Raw genomic sequence first — 25,747 nt, forward strand, 5'->3', positions numbered from 1 at the left:
ATGTGTATGTTCATTGTACATTCGGTGACTGTTAGTGTTAATAGTCTTGTGCTACCTGGCAGATGTAAAAACAAAAGTAATAAATCTTTTTTTTTTTTTTTTTTAAAGGCTGTGGTTTCTGTGGGCTGCTGTGAGCGTTCCCCTGCACTGTGGGGAAGGGGTGGGGGAAACCGTGGCTTTTAATTAAGTGTTAATTAAGAAAACTGTCCATTGTCACCGAGGGACAGGAGGGGGTGGGGGAGAAAACTTACCTAGACGCGGCTCTATGGAGGCTGCCCCAGAGGGCAGCACAGCGCAGGCGCAGCAGCTGCGCTTTGGCGCATGCGCCGAGAGCGCCAGGCGCCTTACCACTTCCGGTGCGGCTGCCTTCTGACTTCCGGTTCGGGGGCCGTGAGGGGGCTGAGAGAAGCGGCCGGCAACTCCGGGCCGCGCCTCGGCGGGAGCAGCTCCGGAAGGCCGGGTGCTTACCGGGCGGCGGCTCCCCGGCCTCGCTGCCGGTGGAGGAGCCGTGCGGGTTCCGCTGAGGTGAGGAGGCGGCCTGGGCGCGGGGGAGGCGGCCTCCAGCGCTCGGTGCGGGACAGGCGGCCCGCCGAAGCCCCCCGGCGGTGCGTGCCGCTGTGCCCGTGGTCGGGGCGCGTGGCGGGGCGGTCGTCTCTGCTCAGCGCCGAACCGCTGTCCTCTGCGTGCCGTGCGATGGGAAGCTCGGGCAGTTCAGTGTGAAATACCCATTTTTGTCCTGGTTTTTTTTTTTTCCCCTTCACTTGCTCTGCGTGCTTCCCCCCCTTCGGCCTCTGCACAAAGCCAAGGGAGACGAGAGCTGAGCTGCGCAGCTGTTTCCAAGTCCTGTGCGAGGGGAGCAGGGCCCTCCATCAACCCCTGCCTGCAAACAGAGCTTGTGGAAAGCTTGAACTTAGTTTCAGTGTTTCGGTTTGCGTATCAAAGACTCTCCAAAAAGATGAATGTAGTCACTTTATCGTGATGCTTCGCTCCGTATGTGGCAGCTTCTGCACGAAGGAAGCAGTGTGAGGTGATCAGCTGTGCTTGTTGGTGTTACGTGCTCACTGGAAAAGCATTCCTCCGTTGGCACAGTGTGTGCTGCAGTTGAACATCCTTTTGTGTTTCCCTCTGGTTGTGTCCCTTGGATTAATGGTGTGATTTGCGTTTGAGCAGCTGCTTCATCAAATGTGACCCCTCAGATGTTGTCAGTGTGGGGCGTAGCTGGTTTGGGAGCTCTGGTACTGGTGGGTGTGCTCAGGGTTTTGCTGCTGTTGTTCAGGAGCTGGAAAGAGAAGAATGGACTCTCTGGATCACATGCTGACAGACCCCTTGGAGCTGGGGCCATGCGGGGACGGAAATGGGGCGCGGATCATGGAGGACTGCCTGCTGGGTACAACCAGAGTCAGTCTGCCCGAGGACCTTCTGGAGGATGTGAGTAGTGCTTTGTGTTTGCAGAGCCTTGACGAACAGCGTGTTTTAACTTCTATTGTGGGGATCACAGAGGAACAGAATTTTCTTGCTACCAATCTCATTTATTTCCTCAACTTCTGTACAGTGTTGTTTGGTTGGGTGTGAGACAGCCTTGTGTTACTTACAGAGAAAGCCTTAGGAGCTTAAGCTGCTGAAGATGTTTATGCATTTCTTCTCATTGTTGTTATTTCCCTTCTTTAGCCCGAGATCTTCTTTGAGGTTGTCAGCCTGTCTACGTGGCAGGAGGTGCTGACAGATGCACAGCAAGAACACCTCAAAACGTTCTTGCCTCACTTTCCTGAAAACAACCGCGAGCATCAGAACAAAATCATCTCTGCGTTGTTCAGTGGCGAAAACTTCCGCTTTGGAAACCCACTGCACATTGCCCAGAAACTCTTCCGGGGTCAGTGAGCACAATAATTGTGGTGTGTTATCAGAGTTAAGTTCTCAGGCTGAAAACTGAAGGAATTTTTACCTCTGTACCACAGATGGGCACTTCAATCCCGAAGTTGTGAAGTACCGGCAGCTGTGTTTGAAGTCGCAGTACAAACGCTACCTGAGCTCTCAGCAGCAGTACTTCTACAGGCTGCTCAAGCAGATCCTTGCTTCCCGCAATGTGAGTGACTTCGGGGCGCAGCCATCGCTTTCTTGTGCTCTGTAACTGGCAGGCTGTCTTTCCAGCAGTGTGCCTTGGTGTCTGTGCATTCGCAATTCTCCAGTCTCCTTTTTCTTCTTTTCCAGTGGCCTGTGTAAAATAAGAATGCTAGAAGTTCTGTTTGCAAAGATGCACCTCAGACTTAGGTTTTAAAATTCTCATAGCTCTCATTTGTGTAGTGTCCTTTTTGTGCCCACCTCACCCTTGATTTGCTTTTTTTCACTGTATTTTAATGAGTCAGTCTGCTGTGATTTTTCTACATTTGTCACTGTGAAACCAGAAGTTTGCTAACAAAGCCTTACAAACCCACTGCTTCGTTGGAAACAGTAGAACAGCTTAGGATCTCTAAAGTCTTATATGGATACTGCTGTCAGCCAATCTGCCGACTGAAATATATCCTTTGTAAATGCTTGTTTATTGTTGCATTAAGCTTAAACACTGAGGTGGGTGAAGAGGGAAGTCTGTATAAAATGCCTCACAGTTAATGAATGTGGGAAATGAACACAGAACCGTGCAGGAGCTGATTTCCTCTGTAGCTCTCACAAGGGAAGTTTTTCATGTTTCATTAGGTGTGCAAACTGCACAGGAGATCTCAGACCAGTGGTTTGTGTCCTGAACAGTCCACGTATTGCTGGTCTGTGGTCGTGCAGTGTTTTACGTACCAAGGAAGATGCAGAAATCTCTTACTAGATCTCTTCTTCTTCCCCTCTGCTTGAATGATTGTTTATAATGCTGATTTTAGAACTGCCAACAAATTGTGATACTTTGCAGGGGTTGCACATAGCTTGACCATTCTAACTTACAGAGCTGTAACTGAGATAACTCATACCATGCATATCTTCTCTTCCAGCACTTGCTGGAGCTAGCTAGGAAAGGAGGCCCTGATATGATCCTGAAGAGGAAGCATTTCTCACCATCGTATGACGCAGAGGAGCGGGAGAAACGCACGCATCGGCGCTACTTGAAGATTCTGAGGGAAGTGAAAGAGGAGTGTGGAGATACTGCTTTGTCTTCTGATGAAGAAGGTAATGCCCTGGGCTGCAGTAAGGATGTGAGTTGTGAATAGAGAAAAAGGCTTTTTTTTTTAAAGTGAGGATAATGTATTTGGTAGAGGAATGAGAGGTGAACTCCAGTGTTACTGACTGCCCTTTGACAAGCACTGAGGAACAGGATTAGCTGTGTTTGGGGCTGATAAGACCTGCAGAAATTTATTTGATTGTTTTGTTTATTGAAGATCTAAGCTCCTGGCCCCCGAGCTCTCCTTCACGTTGTCCCAGTCCACCGGTTCCCCTGAGGGTGATACCCACACTGTCAACCATGGACATGAGAACAGCAGGTGAGAAACAACCTCGGTGTTGGGGTATACTGACCTCAATAAGGATTGAGGTGTGAGGATTACTTTGAGAATCCTCTGAGAGCCTGCAATAAATCTGCTGTGAGAATCTGTTGTTTCATGAGAAATCATGTAATACTTCAATTGTGTGGTCCCCACAGTATCCAAATCTTCTCATGCTTTGTTTTCACTTGAAAAAATAATAGTATTTTAACACAGAGTCTGCAGTTTGTTTAATATTGCTGATTTTTTTGTTGGTTTTTTTTTTGTCCTTGATGATTGAAGCAGTAGCATGGTACAGTTGTAACTGTTTAGCTGTATGTGGCAAGGGAATTCCTCTGAAGGTTACTGTAAGCAGGGCTGCAGAGCCTTTGGTGCTCACTTCTTTTCACTTCCATACCTGCGTTAGCAGTGAAACCTAATGAACAAAGATAGAAACTGTTGTAACAAACTGGTCGATGAAAAGAGTTTCCAGTTATCAAGTGATATTTATTTACTGTAAGTTGGAGCTTTTGAGAGTGAGAATGAATAGAAAATTGCATTCTGAGTCTGTAAAGTAACCAAGCAAAACAAGAAAGGCATCTTATCTCTGACTTTTTTCACTGCAGACAGAATAGAACTTGGTGAGAGTGATCTGAAGATGATGCTGAGGAAACACCGCGAGAAGAGAAAATACCAACCTGTAAGAGAACAGGAAATCTTGGGGTCTGACAAGGAGAGCGTGTGGCCACCTTCAGTTCATAGCATCACACGTGTAGTTGTTGATGGATATGTGCACCTCTTGGGCATGGTTACCTGCTTAGAAGTATTCTGTAACTTCCACCGTGTGTTGTTGAGACACATTTTCCACTTGGGGATTGAAGACTTCCCTGTTTCTGTTGTAGTGATTCACTTTTTAAGCTGATCCCAGACAGGATTGAGGCGTTTCAGTGTTTGATTATCTTCTGTATCTTTGTTGCTAACACAGCATTTTATCCATTCCTGACTTTCCTTTCTGTTCCCTTGTCCCATGTAGGACCACCCGGACTTGGTGACAGCAGATATTACTCTTGAGGACATTATGACTCGTGTAAATGCTGGCAGGAAAGGTTCCTTAGCAGGTCAGTGGCTGGAAGCAGTGCTTGCACACTGCATAAACATGGGGTGTTCTGTGACTGGGAAATCTAAGGATGGAGGTAGGCTCTGCTGAGTGTTGTATTCTTTTGCTCTTTGCATACCTGGCTAGCTGCTGTGGGATTGTAAGTTTGGATTGCACACAGGCAATCCCAGTTTCTATTGAATGTGCTTCCAGCTAATTGATTTTAAATTAATTTGTATGCCTGCTCTGGGCTGTTACCTTTGCTTTTCTAATTTCATGTATGTTGGCATAGAAACTGGGATTTTCCTGTTGAGGGATAAAAAAAAAGACGGGAGTAGGAGGATGGGATGAGCAGATAGTGAATAAGTTTGTTTCATGTGTGGTTTTGAATATATGTTTAATGATGTTGTTATTTTATGGTCCCCACTGAAATATAGTAAGATGCTTTCTTGTTGTTTTTCTTACCTTTTATCATTTCTGAAGCTTTATTTGACCTTGCAACCTTCAAGAAAAAGGTGAAGGAAAAGGATGACAAAAAGAAGAAAAAGCTGAAGGTCGTTAAGTCAGAGGTGGAAGATTTGGCTGATTCTTTCAGCGGTGCACATGGGATCCCATCACTGTCTCAGGACCATTCCCCCATCCCTCTGTCATCTGTCAAAGAGGAGTAAGTGCTTCTGAATGCCCTGAATGCTCTGTACTGCTTGGAGGATGTTCAGCTCCATATCCTCTGTCCATGAAGATGGGCTTTGTATGATGTGTGATCTCAAACTCAGGATGCTCACACTCTGCTTGTGTGTTCTTTCATTTGAAGACCTCTTGAAGAGATGAAGCCATGCCTTGGAGTCAATGAAATATCTTCCAGCTTCTTCTTCCTTCTGCTGGAGATACTGTTTCTGGAAGGTCCTGCCAGTCTCTCTGTGGTGAGAACCACCCACATGGTTAAGAATCTTTGCAGAAAGTAGAATTAGAGTGCAGAGTTTTTTGTAGCTGTGTAACAGAGATTTTGTCTGGAAGCATCTTGCTGTAAATCACATCCTGTGTGGTTCCATATTAAAAAATGACAACCCACATCTGTTTGTAACAACTCTCACCTGCCTTTGTGAGTCTTTCCATATCTGCTGTTCAGGCCATGATTACATAAATTCTGTGTATTAAGCCTGGTGATGGGGGGGAATTTTTTCCCTATTTTTGCTGTCTGTTTTCTGAAATACCATCTTACACTTGAAAAAGTCAGGTGATCTTTTTTTGTCGGTATCAAATCTTTTTTTCCCATTAAATGTTTGGCTGTTTTGGTTGCTATTTGAGCATTCATAGCTTAGGTCATTCAATCTTTAACAGAATGCTTGTTTTTTCTTTCCAGCTTGAGGATAAAGTTATAGATTGGCAAACTTCTCCTGCCAGTGCACTGAATACCTGGTTCTCCTTTGCCCCTAATTGGTCTGAACTGGTTTTACCTGCCTTGCAGTATCTGACAGGTGACAGCAGAGGTAAGAATAGCTGTCAGAAATACTAATGGTGCTTGTGCATTTGTTCTAATCAGTGCTGGTTTGTATTACAGCTTCAGTCAGTCTTTAATTCATCAGTACAGTAAGTTGTTGTATTGCTTACAGTGTTTCTGTAATAGGTCTTAGGTTTCTTTCTTGACCATGGTAGACTTTGTATGAGGATAGTAGGTAAGACCCAGCTTGATTCAAATGAATGTGAAACTGAAACAGGCTGTTTCTCCTGTTTAAACCGTGTCTGTAAAGCAGCATGTTTGAAGCAGGTGCAAAGAGCTGTGGTTGCCTTTGGAGATAATGACAAATAAATAAGATGCTGCTCTGAGCAATCCACTGGAAACATGAAGTTGGCCCAGCTTTTACTTGGGGCTTGGGCCAGCTAAGCTCCACTTGTTCCTTTTAAACTAATTTAGTCTATGGTGCTGATTTGCTTAGTTTTAAGTGGAGGGACAGTGTGGATTGCAGTGGCCTTTGCAGAATGGATGCATGATGGTGATTACTGTGAATCTGAAGTTTGTTTCAACGTGAGCCCATGGATAGCCACCATGCAGTAAAGTTCCTGGGATCTCATCTGACAGCTTGGAGCTGACAGGGTTGTTACCCTGTTCTGTTCTTGGGCTTGCACTGTTACTCAGGAGATGCTGACCTTCCCATTGGGCAGGTGTGCATTTGGGGATGTAAGCACTTGAAATGCTGTCACTGTGAGTCTGACTCAACAGTTTGCATTGCAGCTGTGGAACTGCAGGGGTTGTGTTGGTGTGTGATGATTCTGAACTGCGCATCTCTCTTTGTAGATGTTCCATCCAGCTTCTCACCTTTCGTTGAATTCAAGGAAAAAACTCAGCAGTGGAAGTTGCTTGGTAATTTGCACTTCTCTATGATTTCTACTGTAGTAAAGATCATTTGTTTTCCCCAGAACTCTTCTGTTTTCCTTGTAGCCCAGAGATGAAGTCCAGCAGATCCACAATTTCAGTGGTTAGGCCTTTTGTATTTTGGCTGAGCAGAAATGAGGTTTACATTCAGTACTTTTGCTAGGCGTTATTTTCAGCAGTAGAAAGAGTAAGTGATCAAAGGCACTGAGCCTTTCTTCCTTTATGTTGCTGGCATAGCTGTGTTTGTCACCCTTCAGATCTTTCTGAACACTTCCATATTTTCCATGCTGCAGAGCATGCTTTCTGATTATTCAGTCTAATTCTTAATTACAATTATAAATAATTTAAGCTTCTCTGTGAAGCAGGCTGATTTTATTCTCATTTTACAAGCAGGAACTGAAGAGCAAATTAAGAATAAATTTGCCCAGGCTCGTATTGTGTGAATTACAGATGCTTTGCATTTTTTACTTCAGCTACTAGGCAGATCTTTCTATTCTCAGCTATTGTGACTCTTGGTCATATTCACAGGTTTAAACTGGCAAAATTTTGGAGTCAGGTTGGACTTGGTGATCTTAGAGGTCAACATTAATGATTCTGTTATTCTGTGGTATTCCTCCAGTCCTTCTGCTAGTCTTTGGTGCAGGTTATGTAGACACTTGTTTCTGCTTGGGGTCTTGCTGACTGCATTTACTTTGGGAAGTGGAGACCAGCTGCACGTGTCAAGTATTGCAAGCAATGTCTTGTCTGCTGTTCTGGGGGTGAAGCATTGTCCTTCATCTGAGCACAGGGCATTTATTAGATTGCAGCCCTTTGCTGTGCCTGTGTTCAAGTAGTGAAACTGGAGCATCTGTGAAGTATGTAAGGTGCCTTGTGATGGTGACATGTGAGGTTAGAAGAGAGCAGGAGGTGACTGCAAACTGTGAGCAGCTGGCTTTGTAACAAATAATTTTCATTTCTTATGTTTCTTGGTTTTTGGATTAGGTTCTTGCCAAGATCATGAGAAGGAATTGGCAGCACTGTTTCAGCTCTGGTTGGAGACCAAGGACCAGACTTTCTTCAAAGTGAGTCAGAAGAAAATGGTCTTTTAGCAGCACAAAGCCTGACTGGGTTGTATCCAACACTGACATTTCTGTTTCTTTGATAGGAGAATGAAGACAGCTCAGATGCCACAATGCCAATTCCTAGAGTGTAAGTGTACAATTCTGCTTTTAAACTTTCACAGTATGTGCTGAAGCTGGGAGGTTTGGTCCTTGTACCTCTAGAGCTGGTTTCTTCAAAGGAAAATTTTGCATCATGTGTCAGGAGGGAATTTGTAGTTTATAGATGAAATAACTGGACACTGCAAACCCAAAGAGTCCTCTGATCTAACACGTGTCCTCGTTACTGGATTGCTTAAAATCCTTGCTTACTTTCAGGTAGACTGTAAAGAATATATTATGGTCTCTGCAGGATTATTTATACCAGCATAAGTGCTTTCAGAGCCTTTTCTTTGGTGCCAGAAGAATTTGCAGTGAGGTGGCTAATCCTTTGGGATAGGTTTTGGGAGTACTGTGGGTTTGTTGCTCAAAACTGATGGTGGTCTTTGTTTCAGAAGGACTGACTACGTAGTCCGACCTAGCACTGGAGAGGAGAAACGTGTATTCCAGGAGCAGGTAAAAAGAGAATCTTCCTAAGAGTTGGCCATGGAAGGAAGACAATTTGTATTTTGAGAATTGTTTGAGAATTGTACACTCTCCAAAAAGTTTGTTGGTACAAATGATTCATGTGTTCCTTCTTATTGAAGTGGGTGTTTCAGCCTCAGATAGAACTTGCTAACAACATATCCTGACTGCTTATTTCAAAAACCCCTATGTTTCCAACAGGTATCAGGTAAATTAATTGACCTGAACTGTGTTTGTTCTACACTGTTTAAGTGTTTAATTAAGGAACTATCTAGAGAATGATAGTAACTTAGCCTGTATTACAGTATCAGTTACAAGCCTCAAGACTTTGCTCTGTTTAAGTTCTTTATGGAGAGTGGTGAGGTGCTGGAACAGCTGCCCAGAAAGGCTGTGATGCCCCGTCCATCCCTGGAGGTGTTTGAGGCCAGGTTGGATGGGGCCCTGGGCAGCCTTGTTTAGTATTAGATGTGGGGATTGGTGGCCCTGCTTGTGGCAGGGGGTTGGAGATCCGTGATCCTCGAGGTCCCTTCCACCCCCAACCATTCTGTGATTTGTATCCTGCTAAATTCACTCCTCTTGTTTCAAAACAGGAGCGTTTCCGTTACAGCCAGCCCCACAAAGCTTTCACCTTCCGTATGCACGGCTTCGAGTCGGTTGTTGGTCCTGTGAAGGGGGTGTTTGACAAGGAAACATCATTAAACAAAGCCCGAGAGCATTCTCTGCTGCGATCAGACAGACCAGCATATGTCACCATCTTGTCCCTCGGTAAGGCGATTGCATGCTCTGACAGTTGTTTATTTACTAATTAAAAGGCACATTTGTCCACCCAAACAATGACTTTAGGAATCTACATCATGAAAGAAAAAGGTGGATGGACTGATAGGACATAAATGAAGAAGAAAAAAATGACCTGAAATAATGGTGATGAAATGCTGGGAGCTGGAGTTGACTACAAGAACAGAAGACAGCTGTGTTTTACTTCTTTTGTGAGAGAAAATGGGAAATGCAGAGGAGAGCTCACGAGGCTGGTGGGAGCTAAGGCTCAGATAACTGCAAGACAAAGAATAGTGGCTTAAGTGTGCTGTTGTGAAGTTGGGGCATTGTGAAGTTGAGTGCTGGTCCCTGTGTTCATTGCTCCTGGCTCCACACCAGCACAGTCAGTGTACTTTAAAATGATCATTTGTAATCTCTGCTCCTACAGACATCAGGGGCTCTGAGGGATCACTGGGACTAGATTTTGTTGACTGTGAGGGCATTGTACAGTGGAGAGGAGATAGGCATACAGAAACATATCTGCTGAATTATTTGAATGCCACTGCTTCTCTAGGGCTGGAAGTTTAAGCTCTGATTTTCTACTTCAGTTCGTGATGCTGCTGCTCGGCTTCCTAATGGAGAAGGAACTCGTGCTGAAATTTGTGAGCTGCTTAAAGATTCCCAGTTCCTGGCTCCTGATGTCACAAGTGCTCAAGTAAGTTGAATGTCATCTGGGAAAAAAGACCCAGAGTTTACAGCACATCATGCATGCAGCTGCTTACAGAACAGATTCAGAAACAGTCGATTTTTCAGAGCCCTTGGATTTGTTGAAGCTCCATTTAATCCAAGAGGGCAAGCAGCACCCTGCAGTGTAACTTCTGCTCCTAGTCATTTCTTGCATTTAGATTGCCAGCGACTTGCTCTGGTTTAATGCTGAATGGGTTTGACTTTTCTGCACGTGACCCCCAGCTGCCCCAACAGGGACCTGCTGTAATACAGTGAATTCTGAATTTTCAGGTTAACACTGTTGTTAGTGGGGCTCTGGACCGACTGCATTATGAGAAAGATCCCTGTGTCAAATACGACATTGGACGCAAGCTGTGGATCTACCTGCACCGGAACAGGAGTGAGGAAGAGTTTGGTAAGCCTGCCTTGGTGGGACTGCCCTGTGCATCCTTACCTACACCACTATCCACATGTTTCACCCTGCTTTTTCAAGAGCATTTGCTGTGCTCTTGAGCTTCTCCATCCTAGTTGAATGATGAACATTAATTCATCAGTCTAGCTTTTTTTCTCTAGTCTTTGCTAATATTTGCCCAGCAGCATACAGTCTTGCAGAGCAGTATGTTAGTATTCTTTGTGCAAGAACTGCAGATGCATGTACATTGACAACTTCAGCACATCTTCATTTCAGCCTTTTGGGCTAATTTTGTTTTGCCTTTTTTTATGTGCTATTACATGTACCTGCGTGGATGTGTGTTGTGTTTCTTGCCTGAAGATGAACTGAGAGGTGGCCACTTTCTTAAGCACATTTGTTTGTGTTCTTTAACTCTTCTTTAACTTTCTTTTTAACTTATACTTGCAGAACGGATCCACCAGGCTCAAGCTGCTGCAGCAAAGGCCAAGAAGGCTCTCCAGCAGAAGCCAAAACCTCCAGCAAAAGTGGTAAATTCCTTTGCACAGATGGGCATGGATTTGTGATTGAGAATGAGATATGGATTTAACTTAATCTGTAAATTTTGCATCTATTGAGGCTGGTGAAATTTGCCACCTATTTATTTAATTTCCTTTCTGTACACGTATGTGAGAGTTAGTCTGGTACCAGTGCACAGAATGTAAAAGAAAAGAGGGAACTTTGCTTCTCCCCATATTACCCACATTGATCTTGGCAGGAAGATCAACAGGATTTGTGCTCCTTCTCTTAGAAGTGGTAGCTTTAGATCTTTTGAGATCAGTCTGTAGCAGGGCATGTGAAACATGCCTCTTCCTGTGCTGAAGCTGTGAGGATTTGCATGTCTTTCTTTGATTTTTTGGCATTGATACCAAATATCTGTAAAATAGTCACAGCTGGCAAATTAACCAGAGTGGACATCTGACTGTTATGAACGTTTCTCAGTGCTGAGAGGCACTTCTCCCTTGGAACAGGAACAGCCAAACTGATCAGCCCACTTGTGGCTGCCGCTGAGGAAGGCAGAAAGACAGATGTCTGTGATTTCAGGATTCTGCACCGTGGCATCATTTATAATTTTCTAGCTGTTTAAAGTGCTCAGTCTGTTCTCCTTACAGTGCAACAATGACAACCATTTCTGTAAAAACTTTCAGTTTGACTTGGTTCCTCTGCAGAAATCTAGTAACAAGGAGAGCTCTGTGAAAGCACTCCCCAGCAGCACGTCAGAGCCCAGTCAGCTGAGCCTTAGTGACTCCAGCATGCCACCAACTCCCGTGACTCCTGTGACACCTACTGCACCAGCACTACCAGCAACCCCTATTTCACCCCCACCAGTGTCTGTGGTGAGCAAGAGTGTACCTAATGCTGGATCAGAGCCAGCAAAACCCAGCCAAAGGTATGCTCTGCTTCTATCTTACACTTGTGAATATTACTGGTTCTTTCTCAGTCATCTACACCTTTGCTGACCTACTGGCTTTATCTTTTCTGTAGCGTTCTTCTGGTTTCATCCCCTACCATGCCACAGCTTGGGACGTTGCTTTCCACAGCCCAGAGTTCACAGACCCAGTCTGGGCAGCAGCCACCTCCCAGCAGGGTGGTAAGTCACACTGCATCATCAGTATTGCCGCAGGTCCGAGTGGTCAGTGCCCAGTCCAGCCTCCCAGCTGTGTCTCAAGCCCCAGTGGTAACACAGCAGCAGCAGCAGCAGCAGCAGCAGCAGCAGCCTACATCAGTGCCTCAGATCCGTGTCCCAGCTACAGCCACGCAAACCAAAGTACTGCCTCAGGTGAGACTGGCTGCTTGGGAATGCTGCAGTTGCTCTGATGTTTGTCTGTGGGTCTCTCTAGTTTGGTGCAGCTGCAGGAACAGAGCATTGTTAACAGCTGTGCACAACTACTGTTCTGTGCCCCCTTTTTTGTTTCCGTTGCCAGTTTATGTGGCAGCATCTGTTTGTGTGTTACACTAAAAAATACAGAATTTGCAAGCTAAGGCATGAGACAAAAGCACTGTGTATTAGTCTGTTAGGGTTGTGTTAGTCTGCTCATAAGCTGCCTCTTTGTTTTGCTGTAGGCTGTGATGACTTTACCAGTAAAAGCTCAAACCAGCCCAGTACAGGTGCAAAGACAAGGAACCTCTGTGACAGGACAGACAGGCATCACTGTGACAGGACTGTCTGCAGCACCCAGTCCTGCTGTAAAGGCAGTAACCAGCTCTCCAGGCAGTTCTGCTACAAGTACCTCCTCTACCACTGTCATCCAGAATGTAGCTGGCCAGAATATCATCAAGCAGGTGAGAGGGAGGAGAGATGAGAGCGAACTGCATGTCCCAGTTGTTTGACATTTGTCGTGACAGATGTGCATGCAGATGTGAAAAGAAAGTGAGAGGAATAGTTAGCCATCGTGTACCAGTTGATTGACCATGCAGACTCAGGCAATTGCTGGTTTGCTGTATTTTAGCCCCATTTTCATGTGCAGGTAAAGAATATGTTAGTGCAGGCTCTTTAACTTAGAATCTGCACCTGTTGTTCTTTTATTCCATTCCTTTTGTTTGAAGTAGAAACAATTTCCAGAACATTTCATATGATTTTGTGAATGCTGTGTAGCAAGCAACCAAAACTGTTTTCAGGAGTGCAGTGAGCACTTAGCATCCTGCTGAAGAGGAAAAGAACACTGAGCAAACATCGACCTGTTGGAAGTTTTACTCTTGTTTTACTGTGCCCTGGACTGTGTTCCAGTTTGATGCAACAAATCTGGTTCTCTGGTCTTTTCCAGGTGGCTATTACAGGGCAGCTTGGCATGAAGACCCAGCCTGGAAGCAGCATCCCACTTACAGCCACCAATTTTCGGATCCAAGGAAAAGATGTGCTGCGCCTGCCCCCCTCCTCAATCACCACAGATGCGAAGGGACAGACAGTGCTGCGGATCACCCCGGACATGATGGCCACCCTGGCCAAATCTCAAGTCACTACTGTCAAACTGACTCAGGACCTCTTCACAGCAGCTGCTGGAAGCAGTGCTAGTGGGAAGGGCATTTCTGCAACATTGCACGTGACATCCAATCCTGTCCAGACTGCTGATTCTCCGGCCAAGACCAGCACGGCCTCATCTTCTTCTTCCAGTCCAGCTGGAAGCACAGTGGTTAAAGTGACTCCTGACTTAAAGACTGCAGAGCCAGCGAGTTCTGCTTTCAGACTGATGCCTGCTCTGGGCATGACTGTGGCGGATCAGAAGAGCAAAGCCATTACTACAGTGGCATCCACTGAGGCCAAGCCAGCTGCTACCATAAGAATCGTCCAAGGGCTGGGGGTGATGCCACCCAAAGCTGGGCAGACGATTGCCGTAGCTGCTCACTCTAAGCAAGTACCTTCTTCTGCAGCAGTGAGCGTGCCTGGCTCAGTCCATACCTCAGCTGTCTCCTTACCAACCGTGAGCGCCACAGTGTCCAAAGCAGTTGCTGTTGCCTCAGGAGCTGCTGGGACTCCCATAACTATAGGCACAGGAGGTACTGCTGTGCGCCAGGTTCCTGTCAGCACCACGGTTGTATCCACATCACAGGCAGTAAGTAATGCTGAGGTTTTTCTGGAGTTGGCAGAGAAAAGGGAGTGGTGGTTTATTACTGATGGCTTATCTCTAAAAACCTCTTACATCTGCAGAAGGTCAAATTAAGTAGTGTAGAATGTGAGTCCACAACTGATTTTGTGGTGTTGGAATTGCAGCTAAGTATTGAATGACCAGAATACAGTTAACTGTGTGTCTTCCAAAAACTCCTTTTGAGACAGTGAGTGAAATAAATTGGGTTTATCTGAAGTCCTCACCACTAGATGCAGTTCAGCATCTTGCCTCATGCTTCTGAAACCACCTTTTTTGGAATAGTGTCCCAAGCAGAAGTGCTCTTCACTTGTATAAACATTTTTACCAAGTTACCAGTTCATTGGTTTAATAGCTATTACCAGTGGTTTTAATGCCCAAAGCTGAATGCAATGTAAACTGTGTTGTGAAAGTTGAGTAAGTTAATTGACATTACCATAGTTTCATAAGGATAAAAATGATGGGCAAATGCAATGCTCCTTCACAGAGAAATATTGTGGTGCAAAGATGAAAGGGATTTGCAGGATTGGGGCAGCTGTGAAGTGAATCAGTTGGAGGTGAATTTCAATTAGACTGCAGATTATATCAGCAACACTGCTTTGGTTTCTATTCCCAGGATGCTGAAAAGCAAGCTGAATGGCAACTGCCTGTTGTCAAGCAGTTTCTCTGCTGCATTCCCTGTGGCTTCTCATGTATTTTCAACTTCTCTAGGGTAAACTACCAGCACGAATAACAGTGCCTCTGTCAGTGATCAGCCAGCCAGTGAAAGGCAAGAGCGTGGTGACTGCCCCCATCATCAAGGGCAACCTGGGAGCCAAGTGAGTACCTTCCACCTAGTAGTTTTGTGTGGAAATAGACTGAGGAGGTTCTCTGTGCAGTTCGGTTCCTGGGGATCTAGCAAGCAGAGGATGGTAGAGATTTGAAGTCTGTTGAAAGGACCACTAACAGCAAGAAACTGAATGTGGAGTCTGACAAAGAATGCAGTCCTTGTTTAGGTGCACTGAGATGTGGATTCTAACAATACAGGGAAGAAAATAATAATATTTGCTTTTAAGCCAACTATAATAGTTTAGTTTATAATAGATTAGTTCTTTGTTTGAGCAAGAATTAACCTGGTGACATACCTAAAATTGTTTGTAATCTGAGGGCATCTCTCTGTCAGAGAAACTAGTGCAGTGTTAACTGCCTCAGTGCAAATCCCTGTGGCGTTCAGGTATTGTTGTCTTTCTGTTTATTCTTCCATGAATTCTGGTAGTATCTCCCTTGGTTCATATTTCAAGGCAGAACATTGTGTGCTCAGCTATTCTCTGCATTCCCTGGGAAGTGTTCAGGTCTGATCAGACTAGCCCAGTAACAAACACGGTCCAGAGTTAGAGGGTTTAGTCCATGTGATAAAGTCATTCTCCCTAACCGTGAGAAACGTTGACATAAACTTTTCACTTGTGTATTTGCCATTGTTGTGAAACAAAAATAATTAAAACCATTAGTAAATTAGCTAAGTCATTTAATCTCCTAGCAACTGAAAAACAATTCATAAAAGACATAGCCTGCTGTACTGTTTATTAACCTTTCAACAATTCTCTTTCCTTAGCATCAGTGGGTTGGGCAGAAATATCATCCTGACTACGATGCCAGCAGGGACAAAACTGATTGCTGGGAACAAACCAGTGAGTTTTCTGACTGCACAGCAACTGCAGCAGCTGCAGCAGCAAGGCCAAGCCACACAGGTAATGGCATGAAGAATGATTCCCTCATTTGCTTTGTGATGACTGAACATCTTCATGAGGACATCTGATAGATGCATGGGCTTCCATGAGAAGTGCAGGTGCACAGCTTGTCTGTATTGAGCACATGCACTGCATCGTTTCCTTTTCCTTCCTTACATCCAGTTATGGTTTTTAAATGTTTGTGAAGTACTGATGGTATAATGAATGGAAAACCAGGAGTCCTGTCATTTCTGGTTGACTGAAGGATTGTTTCTGTACCCTGACTTCCTATTGCTTTGCTCTTTGGCTTCTGCAGGCCTACATTTCTTGAAGAAACCACATTGCTTCTTTGTGTAACCATTTTGCTGTCTGGAAACTTAGTGTTCGGTTTCAGAAAGGTAACCTTCCTTGAGAGCTGCTAATAATAAGTCTTGAGAAGTGAAGCATCCAATGGAGTGAAGTTCTTCCTCAGAAAACTTGTCATAGCAGCTGATATGTCAGTTTTTATTCACACTAGGTTTTAGTTCTTCCTGTCTGATCTTGAGATCTCTTGCCACCCTCCCACATGAGTAGTGGATGCAGCGATCTTCTTGTGCCACATTCTGTTTCTGATATGTTTTGGTGTTTGATCTTGTTCACCTAACTGAAATTTTGTCAGCAGCAGAAGCAATCATTTACAGTGTGATGCAGGTGCTGTGTGGCACCAGGTTGTTCTTGACACAGGTTGAATTTTTTTCTTTCCATTTCAAACAGGTGCGAATTCAAACAGTTCCAGCCTCCCATCTGCAGCAGGGAACGGTGTCTGGCTCAACTAAAGCAGTTTCCACTGTCGTCGTGACAACAGCTCCATCTCCAAAACAGTCCCAAGATCAGCTATGAGCACTGGTCTGAAAACCAATGGCTTTCCTGAATCTGCTGTCATCTTCCAAGGTCACCCAGCCACAGTCATGGCGAGGGACTGGACTGGATTCTGTCACGTGCAGCACATGTTACTTGTCCTGCAGTCAGCATGTGCTGTCGAGGTAGAAATGCCACATCAGAAGATGCTGTACCTGTAAAACAAATGGTTTCAGTCCAGATCTGTAAAGCTAAATTCTGTGGCATTCAGCATTTAAGAGATGTTTTTCTTTCCCATGTTCTCTTCCCATCTGAAGTTCTTTTTACCAAAGGCCATCTGTCATTTCTGTCCATTTTGGTTTATAGACAAAGCAGTTGATCTTGGGTCTTCTTAACCAGGGTATCTTGCTCAGAAGAGACAACTTGTTGGCTTTTCAAAGTCACAAAGAAGGTGCAGCATTTTGGTGGAGTCTAGCTGTCACTGATTTTATACAGGTGACTTAGGATCATGGCATGAACACCAGACGTTGTTTGTAACATAGCCTGGAAGTAGATCCCTAAAACATTCAATGTACTATTTATGTATAGACTTTTAAAATACCTCTTCCCTGTCTCTGAGCTCCAACTTCTTGTTGAATGGATACCACTTCCATGTCAAATTTCTGTCAAGGCAGTATAAGAGCCCCTGGTCAGGATGATTCTTGATACAAACAGAGAGACAAAGGAGATACAAAAAAGTCAGAGAGATAAAAATGACAAGAAGTCACTGTGAGTAAGTCTGTCAACAAATAAGAATATGATGGAAAGGAAAGCATTCACCAGAAGCATTCTCCTTTATTTTTCCTCAACAAATGTTTGTGTCTGTCAGAAAGGACTAGTTTATTTTAAAAGCTGAGAATATGTTTTCAAATATACCCCAACTTCAGTCTCTTGGACGTGGAAGAAGTGTTTTAGCCAGTGATTCTGTTTGGCCTTCAGTTTGGTTTTTATCTTTGGAATTTTAACCCTTTACAAATTTGAGTTTTGCACATATTGGAGAAGAATTCCTTGCTGTCCTGGTGTGACCCTGAAGCTTTTCCAGAATAAGGTCACAACGAGTGTTGAGCTAGGAGAATAAGAATACAGAAAGCCTTACAAATCCCTTTGCCATCTCCCTTCAGTTTTGTACAGCTTGTTGTTTTGTGTACATGATTGTTTAGCTTGCCAAGGGCTAATAGATTGTCCATCTTCCTTTGTGAGATGGTTCCTTCTAACATGGTTCCTCTTGTCTTTTTTTAAAACCTGGTTTGCTCTGAGTTACACACAATTGAATAGAATGTATTTACAGAACCAAGTCTCATCTCTCAGTGCTCTAGAACTTCATGGCAGAAGCCTCAGCTGAAGCTGTGTGTTGCTGTTCAGACTGGCTGCACCTGAGCAGAGCAAACTGTTCTGCTAAGCTTCAGTCAGGTATGTCAGTCTTTCTGTGCAGCAGCTAACCTGCTGTGTGAGTTGGAGGAAATGGGTGTTTATATGAAAAAACTGGCTAGCTGCAAGTATTAAACAAGCAGGACACACCAACACACAAAGCAGCTCTTGGATATGCCACAAGAACAGAACTGGGAGTGATAACAGTTTTCTGAGCACCTGTCCTGCTTTGTCAATTTGTGTACCTCTTGTATGAAGTCTGTCAAACAAGTGGACAGGACAGGGCTGTGGTCTGGGGGGTGTATGAAGACATTCTGAAGTCCTTCTACAAACGCTTTTAGTTGTGAAGTTAAACATTAGAAGTGGAAGAGATGACAACCTTCTTCTATGGCTTACATGAAAGAGTCTCTAAATTCAAAGCATAATCAAGATGATTGTGCTCTGTTGGTTCTATTTCTAAGGTTCTTCAGTGTCAAAACTTGCAATCAGGTGCTGAAGGATGATTACAGTGTGAAGCACCTTTAATTTCTTGCAAGCAGCCGTTTGAATTTGTCTCTGGAACATAAGGCACTGAAAGCATTAGGTTTCACAAAACTAAAAAACGTGCATCTAATTGCATGAGTTCAGTGTGTCTCTGAGGCTGTTGCTGCTGAGTTTCAGCAGTCTGACTCCTCAGATCATCACCGTCTCCTTTCTTCCATAACCAGCTTTGCTAAACTGCTTGTCCACGTGAGCTACCTTTACATGCATGGCTGCTTGACTGAAGACCATTCTTGCTGCTTTTGAAGCCTGTGATCTCTGGGGAAGGAGCACCAGCCACTGTGTGGGTTTCTTACGTTAAAGAGCTGCATTCTGAATGGAATAGCACACCAATTTCAAGAGCAAAGTACGCCCTGTTCCATGGTTCAGCTTCACCCGTCTGATGCGTTGATTCCACTCTGGTTGAAAAATAACCCTTCAGCTTCTGCAAGTAAAGAGCAATCGGTTTTATAAGTAACCTATCATCTCTTAGCAATGTGCTTAAAGGCAGAGAGGGGTTCAAGTTAGTTTTTCCTTATGCATGCTAGGGCTGGATGAGGGTATATTTAAGCTAGGCTGTTTTCCATGTGTTTGCTCCTTTGTCCCCTTGCACTGGGAACTAAACACTCTTCCTGTGAGTACCACAGGGCTGTGCACAGGAGCAGGAGTAAAAGGCTGAGAGAAAGCAGTGTGCTGACAGTATCTGTTTTCCAGCTGTTTGTCCTGCAGGGCCTGAAACTGAAAGGATTTTTGTTCTAATGCATCCCGGCCATTATCTCTTGCAATTAAAAAATGGGATTACAGCCTGTTTTCATCACAGCGAGTTCCTCATGAGTGTTATGTAAGAGCCTTTATTGTTTCTTAAAAGCTGTGGGATAGGTATTTATTTCTACTGAGAGAATATCATGTAATCACTGCTTATAAGAACTGAGTCCTACACAGACTGCCTCAGGCCATTTAAACACACTAACCTTTATTTTAACAACTGCTTCATTTTATTCAAATCGTGGGGAAAATCTCTATTTATACCTCAGTGAGATGTTCTCATAACCTAATGATCTCTCCTTGGGGTTACTTGGAGTGTTCCTTTTTCAAAGCAAACTAACTGAACAGCAGTCTGCCTCTTTTTAACAGTTGTTCTTCATTTTTCAGTTGTTAGGTAAGTTCAGAAACCTTATTGCTTGCTTTTCATACGGCAAAAGTGAACCACAGACAGCAGAACAAAGTAGAATTAGACTCAGCTTTGGAACCTGGTCCAGCATGGCCTGGATTTGGCAGCTGGTGCCTGACCTCAGGACCCTTCAGGCTGAGTACTATTCACAGTGCACTGTGTGGTGGCAGTCTGGCATTGAGACTTTTCCCCTGCAGCCTTAAACACAGCTTGTTACAGAGCAGACAGAGCTGCAGGGGAAACTGATGGAGACTGCCTCAAACAGAGATGTGTTCTAATGCTGTAGTTCTAATGCTGTAGTTGCTGGGCACTGATGAGCTTAGTTCCCTCTGTAACTTAGTTGAGTCATTATTATTAGGTTAGATGTGTTGTAAATCCAATAGCATCTACAGTGCTACACTGGTCATTCGGTGGTAGCAAAGTACATCCAAGTGCAGCAGTGGGAATTAACATTTTGCCACCAGCAGAGTGGTTAAACATTAACGCTGTCTTCTGCCTTTGTCTTTAATAACCCAGAGGAGTACTATGCTTACATGTTTAGTTTGCATTGTGAGCTGCTCCTTGGAGTCTTGGTTCAGTTGCTTGTGCAGCGGTGCAGTAACCTGTGAGCTGCACAGCTGGCGTGTGCTGGAACTTGGCATCTTCTGTTTACTTTGTGTTTCCAGCTCCACTGAGCTACTGACCTCGTTTGATAAAAACTTCAGGGTGGCATTGCTGTATCAAGTGATACAGCAAGTGCAGCTTGTGAATACAAACTCAGTATGGTTGTTTAATGGAAGTTTTGTGAATGTGTGTTGAAATGCAGGGTCGTTTTGGCAAGCTGCTTCCTCCCACTGTGCCTCTCAGTGTCCAGTCCTGCTGTCATCCAGTGAGTGTTGGGATAGCTGGGTATAACAAGGAATAGAATAACTGTGTACCAGCAAAAGCAGACTGTAATCATTATCAGAAGTGTAGTGTGGGTTAACAGTGCACTTTGTAGTTTTGAGCCTGGGCTTCATTAGCATTCTGGCATTTTGTATTGGTTCTGTGTATCTCCCAAGCTTTGTACAGATTGCTGCTGGGAGGTGTGGAAGAAATGTGGCATCTGTTTGCAGAAGGGAAATGGTAGCATCCAATGGTTGGCTGAATTTGTCTTGTCTTAACTGAATTTCTAGATACAGAAATCTGAATTACTCACCACTGGTACCTCCAGAGGCAAATGCATCTGACCACCCCCAGATTCTTGTAGGGTGAATTGCTCTCTGGATATTGCCATTTTTTTCCATGGACTGTAAAGATAATCATGGATGACTATGATCAAAAAAGCTCAAATCTGAGCTTTTAAACATTCACTTTAGAGATGATGCATCCTATGTAAAGTGACCCATCCAGGAGTATGAGGGAAGCTTCTGGAACAAAGTATGAAACTCAGAGCATTCCGGCTCCATTTAGTTTTATTGTTAAATTACTGTCAGGAAAAACTGTCAGTTAAAGTTTTGGAGTTTTAATTTTTCTCAAAACAGTGTAAGCATTTTGCCTTGAAAATGATCTGATGTTGGCTTTCCCACAAGTCTGGCTGAATTCCTATCTGTGAACAGAGATGGAGCACTGCATCCTCATCCATGTTTTAGGGGAGTCCTGATTTCTTTTCAGTTGTAAACCCTATCAGCAGTTTCCAGTTTGAGCATGGATTGATCTTGTACACAGCGTCCTGCACTGAGGACTAATAGGTAAAAGGTAAAAGGTAAGGTAAAAGTTCTAAGAGCCAATTTGGTCGCTTCCACTGAGAAGTATCCACCAAACTAACAAGCCTTACACCTGTCAAGTTACCTTTTCTCACTGTCCTCCAGTTTGCAAGACCTGGGGCAAAGTAATTCACCTTCCAGAGCAAATATCCTTGACAGAAAATCGTGCAGGTCTTTAATAGCCCCAGGACCAGCTGGGTTTGCATCCGCACTTACAGCACAAGGTATCACCAAATGCAGGAGGGGGCAGACCTGCTGACGGTCACACTGCTGTGCTGATGAAGATAAAGAGCCAACCAGGACCTGGAAACAAGCACCTGAAAAGATGCTGGCGTTGTTTGAAACTGGGTAAGTGCCTTCAGTGCTTTGATGCATGATTCTGAATGAATTGTCAGCAATGGGACGATGTTTGCCCGTGGGGAAGCAGTGGTTAGTTGGCATTTCTGAGACAGATGGAAACACTACATACAAAAATAAGCTTGATTACTTAAAGTATTGTGCTGAGGACTTTTTGACTGCTTAAGCAAGCTGCCTGAAGGCCTACGCTGAGAACTGTTTTCTTCCCTGTTTCCTGGTGCCCTCAATTATACAGTGAAAATCTGAGTATGGGCAGAGAGTGAAAAGTCACTGCAACTTTATGAATTGCTGGCCTCTCTTTGCACTGCCTGGTGTAAGGAGTGTTTTCATAGCTGGGGTGGAATGAGTGTGTGTAGTTTAAATGACAGGCAGTAGGTTGGTAAGCTGTTGCACTGTGATTTGCTTTTAACATTTTCATTTTGCTCCTGTAATGAAAAAGCACTTCCCATGTAGCTTGTCATGTAGTAGCCTATGAAGCTGTCTTAAAGCTGGTGAAAAGCAGAGAGAGATGGTTGTCTTTGCTGTCAGTTTTATTGTCACAGTGTCAAATGCGGTCATACAGGATGCTGTTAACTAAAATCATAACTGAGCTGTTGTTCCAAATGTGCTGGAGGACAGCTGGCAGGCAGGAACACATTAATATGCAAAGCTTAGGACTCCCTAAAAAGCCCTAAGAGCTTCATGGCCACAAATCCAGCACCTTCTTTCTTTGAAAGGCAACAGGAAGGCCTGGTCTGTAAATTTAGTGGTACCAGAGAGAAAAAGACCACAGTCAGAGGGGTGAGTCCTGCACCTTCTGCAACCTCCATGGAGAGAGCTGTAAATACAGGCAGCAAGGAGCAATGTTCATCAGCTTCACCCAGCTGTTACCCTTCCTGCAGTGATGCTGTCCCACAGGAACGAAGCACACAGCCCAAAATCTTGACCAGAGATGCACAGAGCCACCAAGGGAAGGGAAGAGCAGCTCTGCAGCCTGTGGTAGGCCAGGCTTTTACAGTTGGTCTCTTCTGAAACAAATCTATGTATTTGATTGGTTGTCTTAACTCTGCAAATACCTGCCAAATCTTTCTGTAGCTAGAAGGCAGCTATACCTACTTAAAGCTTATAGGATGTGTAAACAGGCTGGCCAGAATTCCAGTACATTTGAGATCTCCATCTCTCTGATTTCAGTCTGCTTAGCAGCAGTGCTTCCTGCACTGGCTGGAACATGCAGAAGTACTAGCAGGAAAAGAAAGGCCATTTCAGGCCTCATCTCTCCAATGTCAAGGCCATTTTTTCCTGCATGTTTCCTGTGACACAGTTAGCATGATCAAAAAGGAAGCTACTGATAGGTTCTGACACATGCCAGGAGCCAGGGCATCCTTGATATGCTGTCTTCTGTCATTGTTGTTTAAGGTCACTTGGCTGCTTTTCCCTAAAATTTACAGCATGTTTTTGAATTACAACACACTGTGAAGTCCTAAGAAAAGTCTCTTCTCTGTGACCTGCAGGACAGTTACGTTGTTGGAGTGAAGGTTCAGTTTAGGAATCTGCACCAATAAAGCTGCACATCACAATTCAGTTTGGTTGTCCAGCAGACAGCAGAGCTGCGCCAAGAAATCTGTGGAAGATTTGGGCCAGCTTCCCTCTGGGTGGGAGGCAGTGCTGAGCAAATTGGCTTCACCAAAGCCCTGGGTGTTTGTTAAGCAGAGGATTCACAACAAAGCATCCGCCTCTCCTGATTCAGTGCAGTGCAGGAGAATAATTGCCTGTATTCGTTGCTGCTCAAGTTTTGTAATTACTACTGTGCAGTCAAAAATACATGTTAGTGTAGCTGAATCACACCCTCTGGTGCAGGGAAGGGACAGCTCTGAAAAGTGAAACAGAGAATTACAGGAATGATCCAAGCTACTGATCAGTAGCTAAAGTAAGGCGAAAGGAAGCTGTCCCACAGAAGGATCACCTGCATCATATATATTTTTATATATATGCACTCACAGAGAGAGAAAAGATATATATAATGAAGCTACTCCTAAGGATACATACCTCCAAACTAGGAGCATCCTCGCCCCCAGTCCTGTCAGTCAGCAGTTCACCACAATAAGGTTCCTTCTCTCCTTTGTGCTGTGTGGTTCAGGCTGAAGGCAAACAGCTGCAGCTTTCCACTGCATTCCCCTGCCTGCACCAGGCTCCCTGCAGGGCAATCTGAACTCTTGTGACTGGTGTAGGACAGAGCTCAGGGCCAACCAGTGGTCTGTCTCACAGGAACACAAATGAGTTGGTATCTCAGATTTGTCAGTCCAAGTCATGCACAGAACGAGACAGAACTGAGGGTGAGGATTACTTCTGCTCTTACACAATAGGTGCATTATTCCTTAAGTCAGGTGTGGTCACCCTTTTGGCTGCATGACCTAGGTGGAAATAATGTTGAGATAAGTGATTCTTTGGTAGCCGAGTGCTAGTCGTGCCACAGATACTCAGTACAGTCTCAACTTCCAGAAGCCATTGGGAACTACTGTAGCTTTTCAGAAACAAACTGGAAGGGTTCTGGATGTCAGAAGTTCCAAAGGGGGTCCCTACTCCCATAAGCATAACAAAAAGTCCTTATCCTTATAGAAAGGGACAGACTACAACTTCAGCCCAACCAAGTAGGAAGCCCCCTGCTTACACAGACACTCTGGATGAGGTGCCTCTATCTGAGGTTTTGTGCCCACTCCATAACCAGACCAGGAGAAAGTTACAGGTGAGGCTCTTTGTACCAGAGTATATCCTTGCTTTTTACTAGATGACTCAACTGCTGATGACAAACGCTGCTTGCTTCTTTGTAGGTTTTCCTCTGAGACTTTCCTGTATTCTGTTACATGTACAAAGGGTGTGCTTCCATTTTGTGCAACTGCATTTAAAGGTATCACGACACCATAATCCTATTGATTCCCTATTTGTCAGTAGAGTTTTTCATTGGAAAAGTAGCTAAAGATACTGCTTTGTTCTGAGAGCACGAGTCAGAAAAGCCTGAAGCAAATACCAGAAGTAACCAGTACCCAACAGAGAAACCAAAGAGAGCCACTCTGCTTGTAGGAAGGTCATATTTCAGCTCTTGTGCTTATGAATCTGCTGTTTCCACCACTGTACTTGGCACTGCTGCCTCCTATTGTGAATGCTGCTGCAAATGCTGGGCACCCTCTACACTGTGTGTTTTCCTTTACTGCAAGATCTGCACAGCACTTTTGCAGTCAGATCTTCCCTGTGGATCCTGCAGAGCTGCCTTGTGCTGGGGCTCAGACAACTGACAGTGCAGATGCCACCCAGGAGGTTTATCACGCGATGTGAAAGCAGCAGGATGAGGTATAGAGGCTCTTCCTCCACTGTCCTTACCTTTGGAACTCATAACAAGATGTTTTCTATTTTCTGTAGTGTAGAAATGGTTTTTGTGTGTTAGAGGAGAGTTGCTGCTGCTGCTCAGTGGGTTTCCAAGACCCCATCCCATGCTCAGCAGTGATTTCCAGTTCCTGCTGAGCTTGAAGGGCTGCTTCCTATTGCAGCTTTCTTGTTCTTCCATGCCAAAGGCTGCTGGTCCTTAAATTAAATGATTAGCTTCTGTTTTTGGAAGTGAACGTGTTCTTCCCAGGTTGCCCACATCAATATCCTTGTTGTTCTTCCGCTCCTGCTTCACTGAGTAGAAAGGAAGGTCACATTAATGCAAGAACAGATTGTCCTGGGAGGAGGGGAGGCAGACAAATTGTCATCTTTTGAGGTGGAGAATGGATTAGAGCAGGTCTGCAATGCTGATCTAACCAGCAAGGTGTTTCATCCAGCTGATGCCTCATCCTGGAGAGTACAAGCAGCATCTTGGGAGAGCATGTATTACTTCTCACCTTTGGCAGACTGAACTCTGGGTGAGTTCATGCCTGATTTCCTGCTTTAGGGTGGGCCTGTTGATTTTACATGCAGTCTCACCATACCCCACTAGAGGG

The 25,747-nt window shown here is 44.5% G+C and overlaps 1 protein-coding gene across 4 annotated transcripts; it reads left to right on the forward strand.

Annotated features, from left to right (window-relative positions):
- The first annotated feature begins 368 nt into the window (after positions 1 to 368).
- On the forward strand, positions 369 to 25,650 carry NFRKB (nuclear factor related to kappaB binding protein). Of its 4 annotated transcripts, none has more exons than XM_048968211.1 (27): positions 369 to 525; positions 1,277 to 1,428; positions 1,669 to 1,870; positions 1,956 to 2,083; positions 2,973 to 3,147; positions 3,357 to 3,458; positions 4,064 to 4,137; positions 4,471 to 4,555; positions 5,017 to 5,197; positions 5,345 to 5,453; positions 5,894 to 6,020; positions 6,827 to 6,892; positions 7,886 to 7,965; positions 8,049 to 8,092; positions 8,496 to 8,556; positions 9,156 to 9,330; positions 9,927 to 10,033; positions 10,336 to 10,459; positions 10,904 to 10,983; positions 11,662 to 11,882; positions 11,978 to 12,272; positions 12,557 to 12,775; positions 13,258 to 14,043; positions 14,785 to 14,891; positions 15,665 to 15,800; positions 16,533 to 21,785; positions 25,589 to 25,650. In XM_048968211.1, the coding sequence occupies exons 2-26, from the start codon at positions 1,294 to 1,296 to the stop codon at positions 16,656 to 16,658; spliced, it is 3,945 nt and encodes a 1,314-aa protein (XP_048824168.1). In that variant the 5' UTR covers positions 369 to 525; positions 1,277 to 1,293; the 3' UTR covers positions 16,659 to 21,785; positions 25,589 to 25,650. The 4 variants fall into 4 exon arrangements, with proteins under 4 accessions (XP_048824168.1, XP_048824167.1, XP_048824169.1 ...); XM_048968210.1 differs by lacking the exon at positions 25,589 to 25,650 and having other exon boundaries at positions 16,533 to 18,065; positions 18,731 to 18,827; XM_048968212.1 differs by lacking the exon at positions 25,589 to 25,650 and having other exon boundaries at positions 8,499 to 8,556; positions 16,533 to 17,920.
- The last annotated feature ends 97 nt before the right edge of the window (positions 25,651 to 25,747 follow it).

This window comes from Lagopus muta, chromosome 22 (assembly GCF_023343835.1).
Source record: "Lagopus muta isolate bLagMut1 chromosome 22, bLagMut1 primary, whole genome shotgun sequence".
Lineage (NCBI taxonomy): Eukaryota > Metazoa > Chordata > Aves > Galliformes > Phasianidae > Lagopus > Lagopus muta.

Excerpts from the sequence above, each read along its gene's own strand:
- NFRKB (XM_048968211.1), top strand. The coding sequence starts at position 1,294 with ATGGACTCTCTGGATCACATGCTGACAGACCCCTTGGAGCTGGGGCCA. Across the intron at positions 14,892-15,664 it reads AAGGGCAACCTGGGAGCCAA|CATCAGTGGGTTGGGCAGAA; the intron begins GTGAGTACCTTC and ends CTCTTTCCTTAG. Across the intron at positions 15,801-16,532 it reads AGCAAGGCCAAGCCACACAG|GTGCGAATTCAAACAGTTCC; the intron begins GTAATGGCATGA and ends CATTTCAAACAG.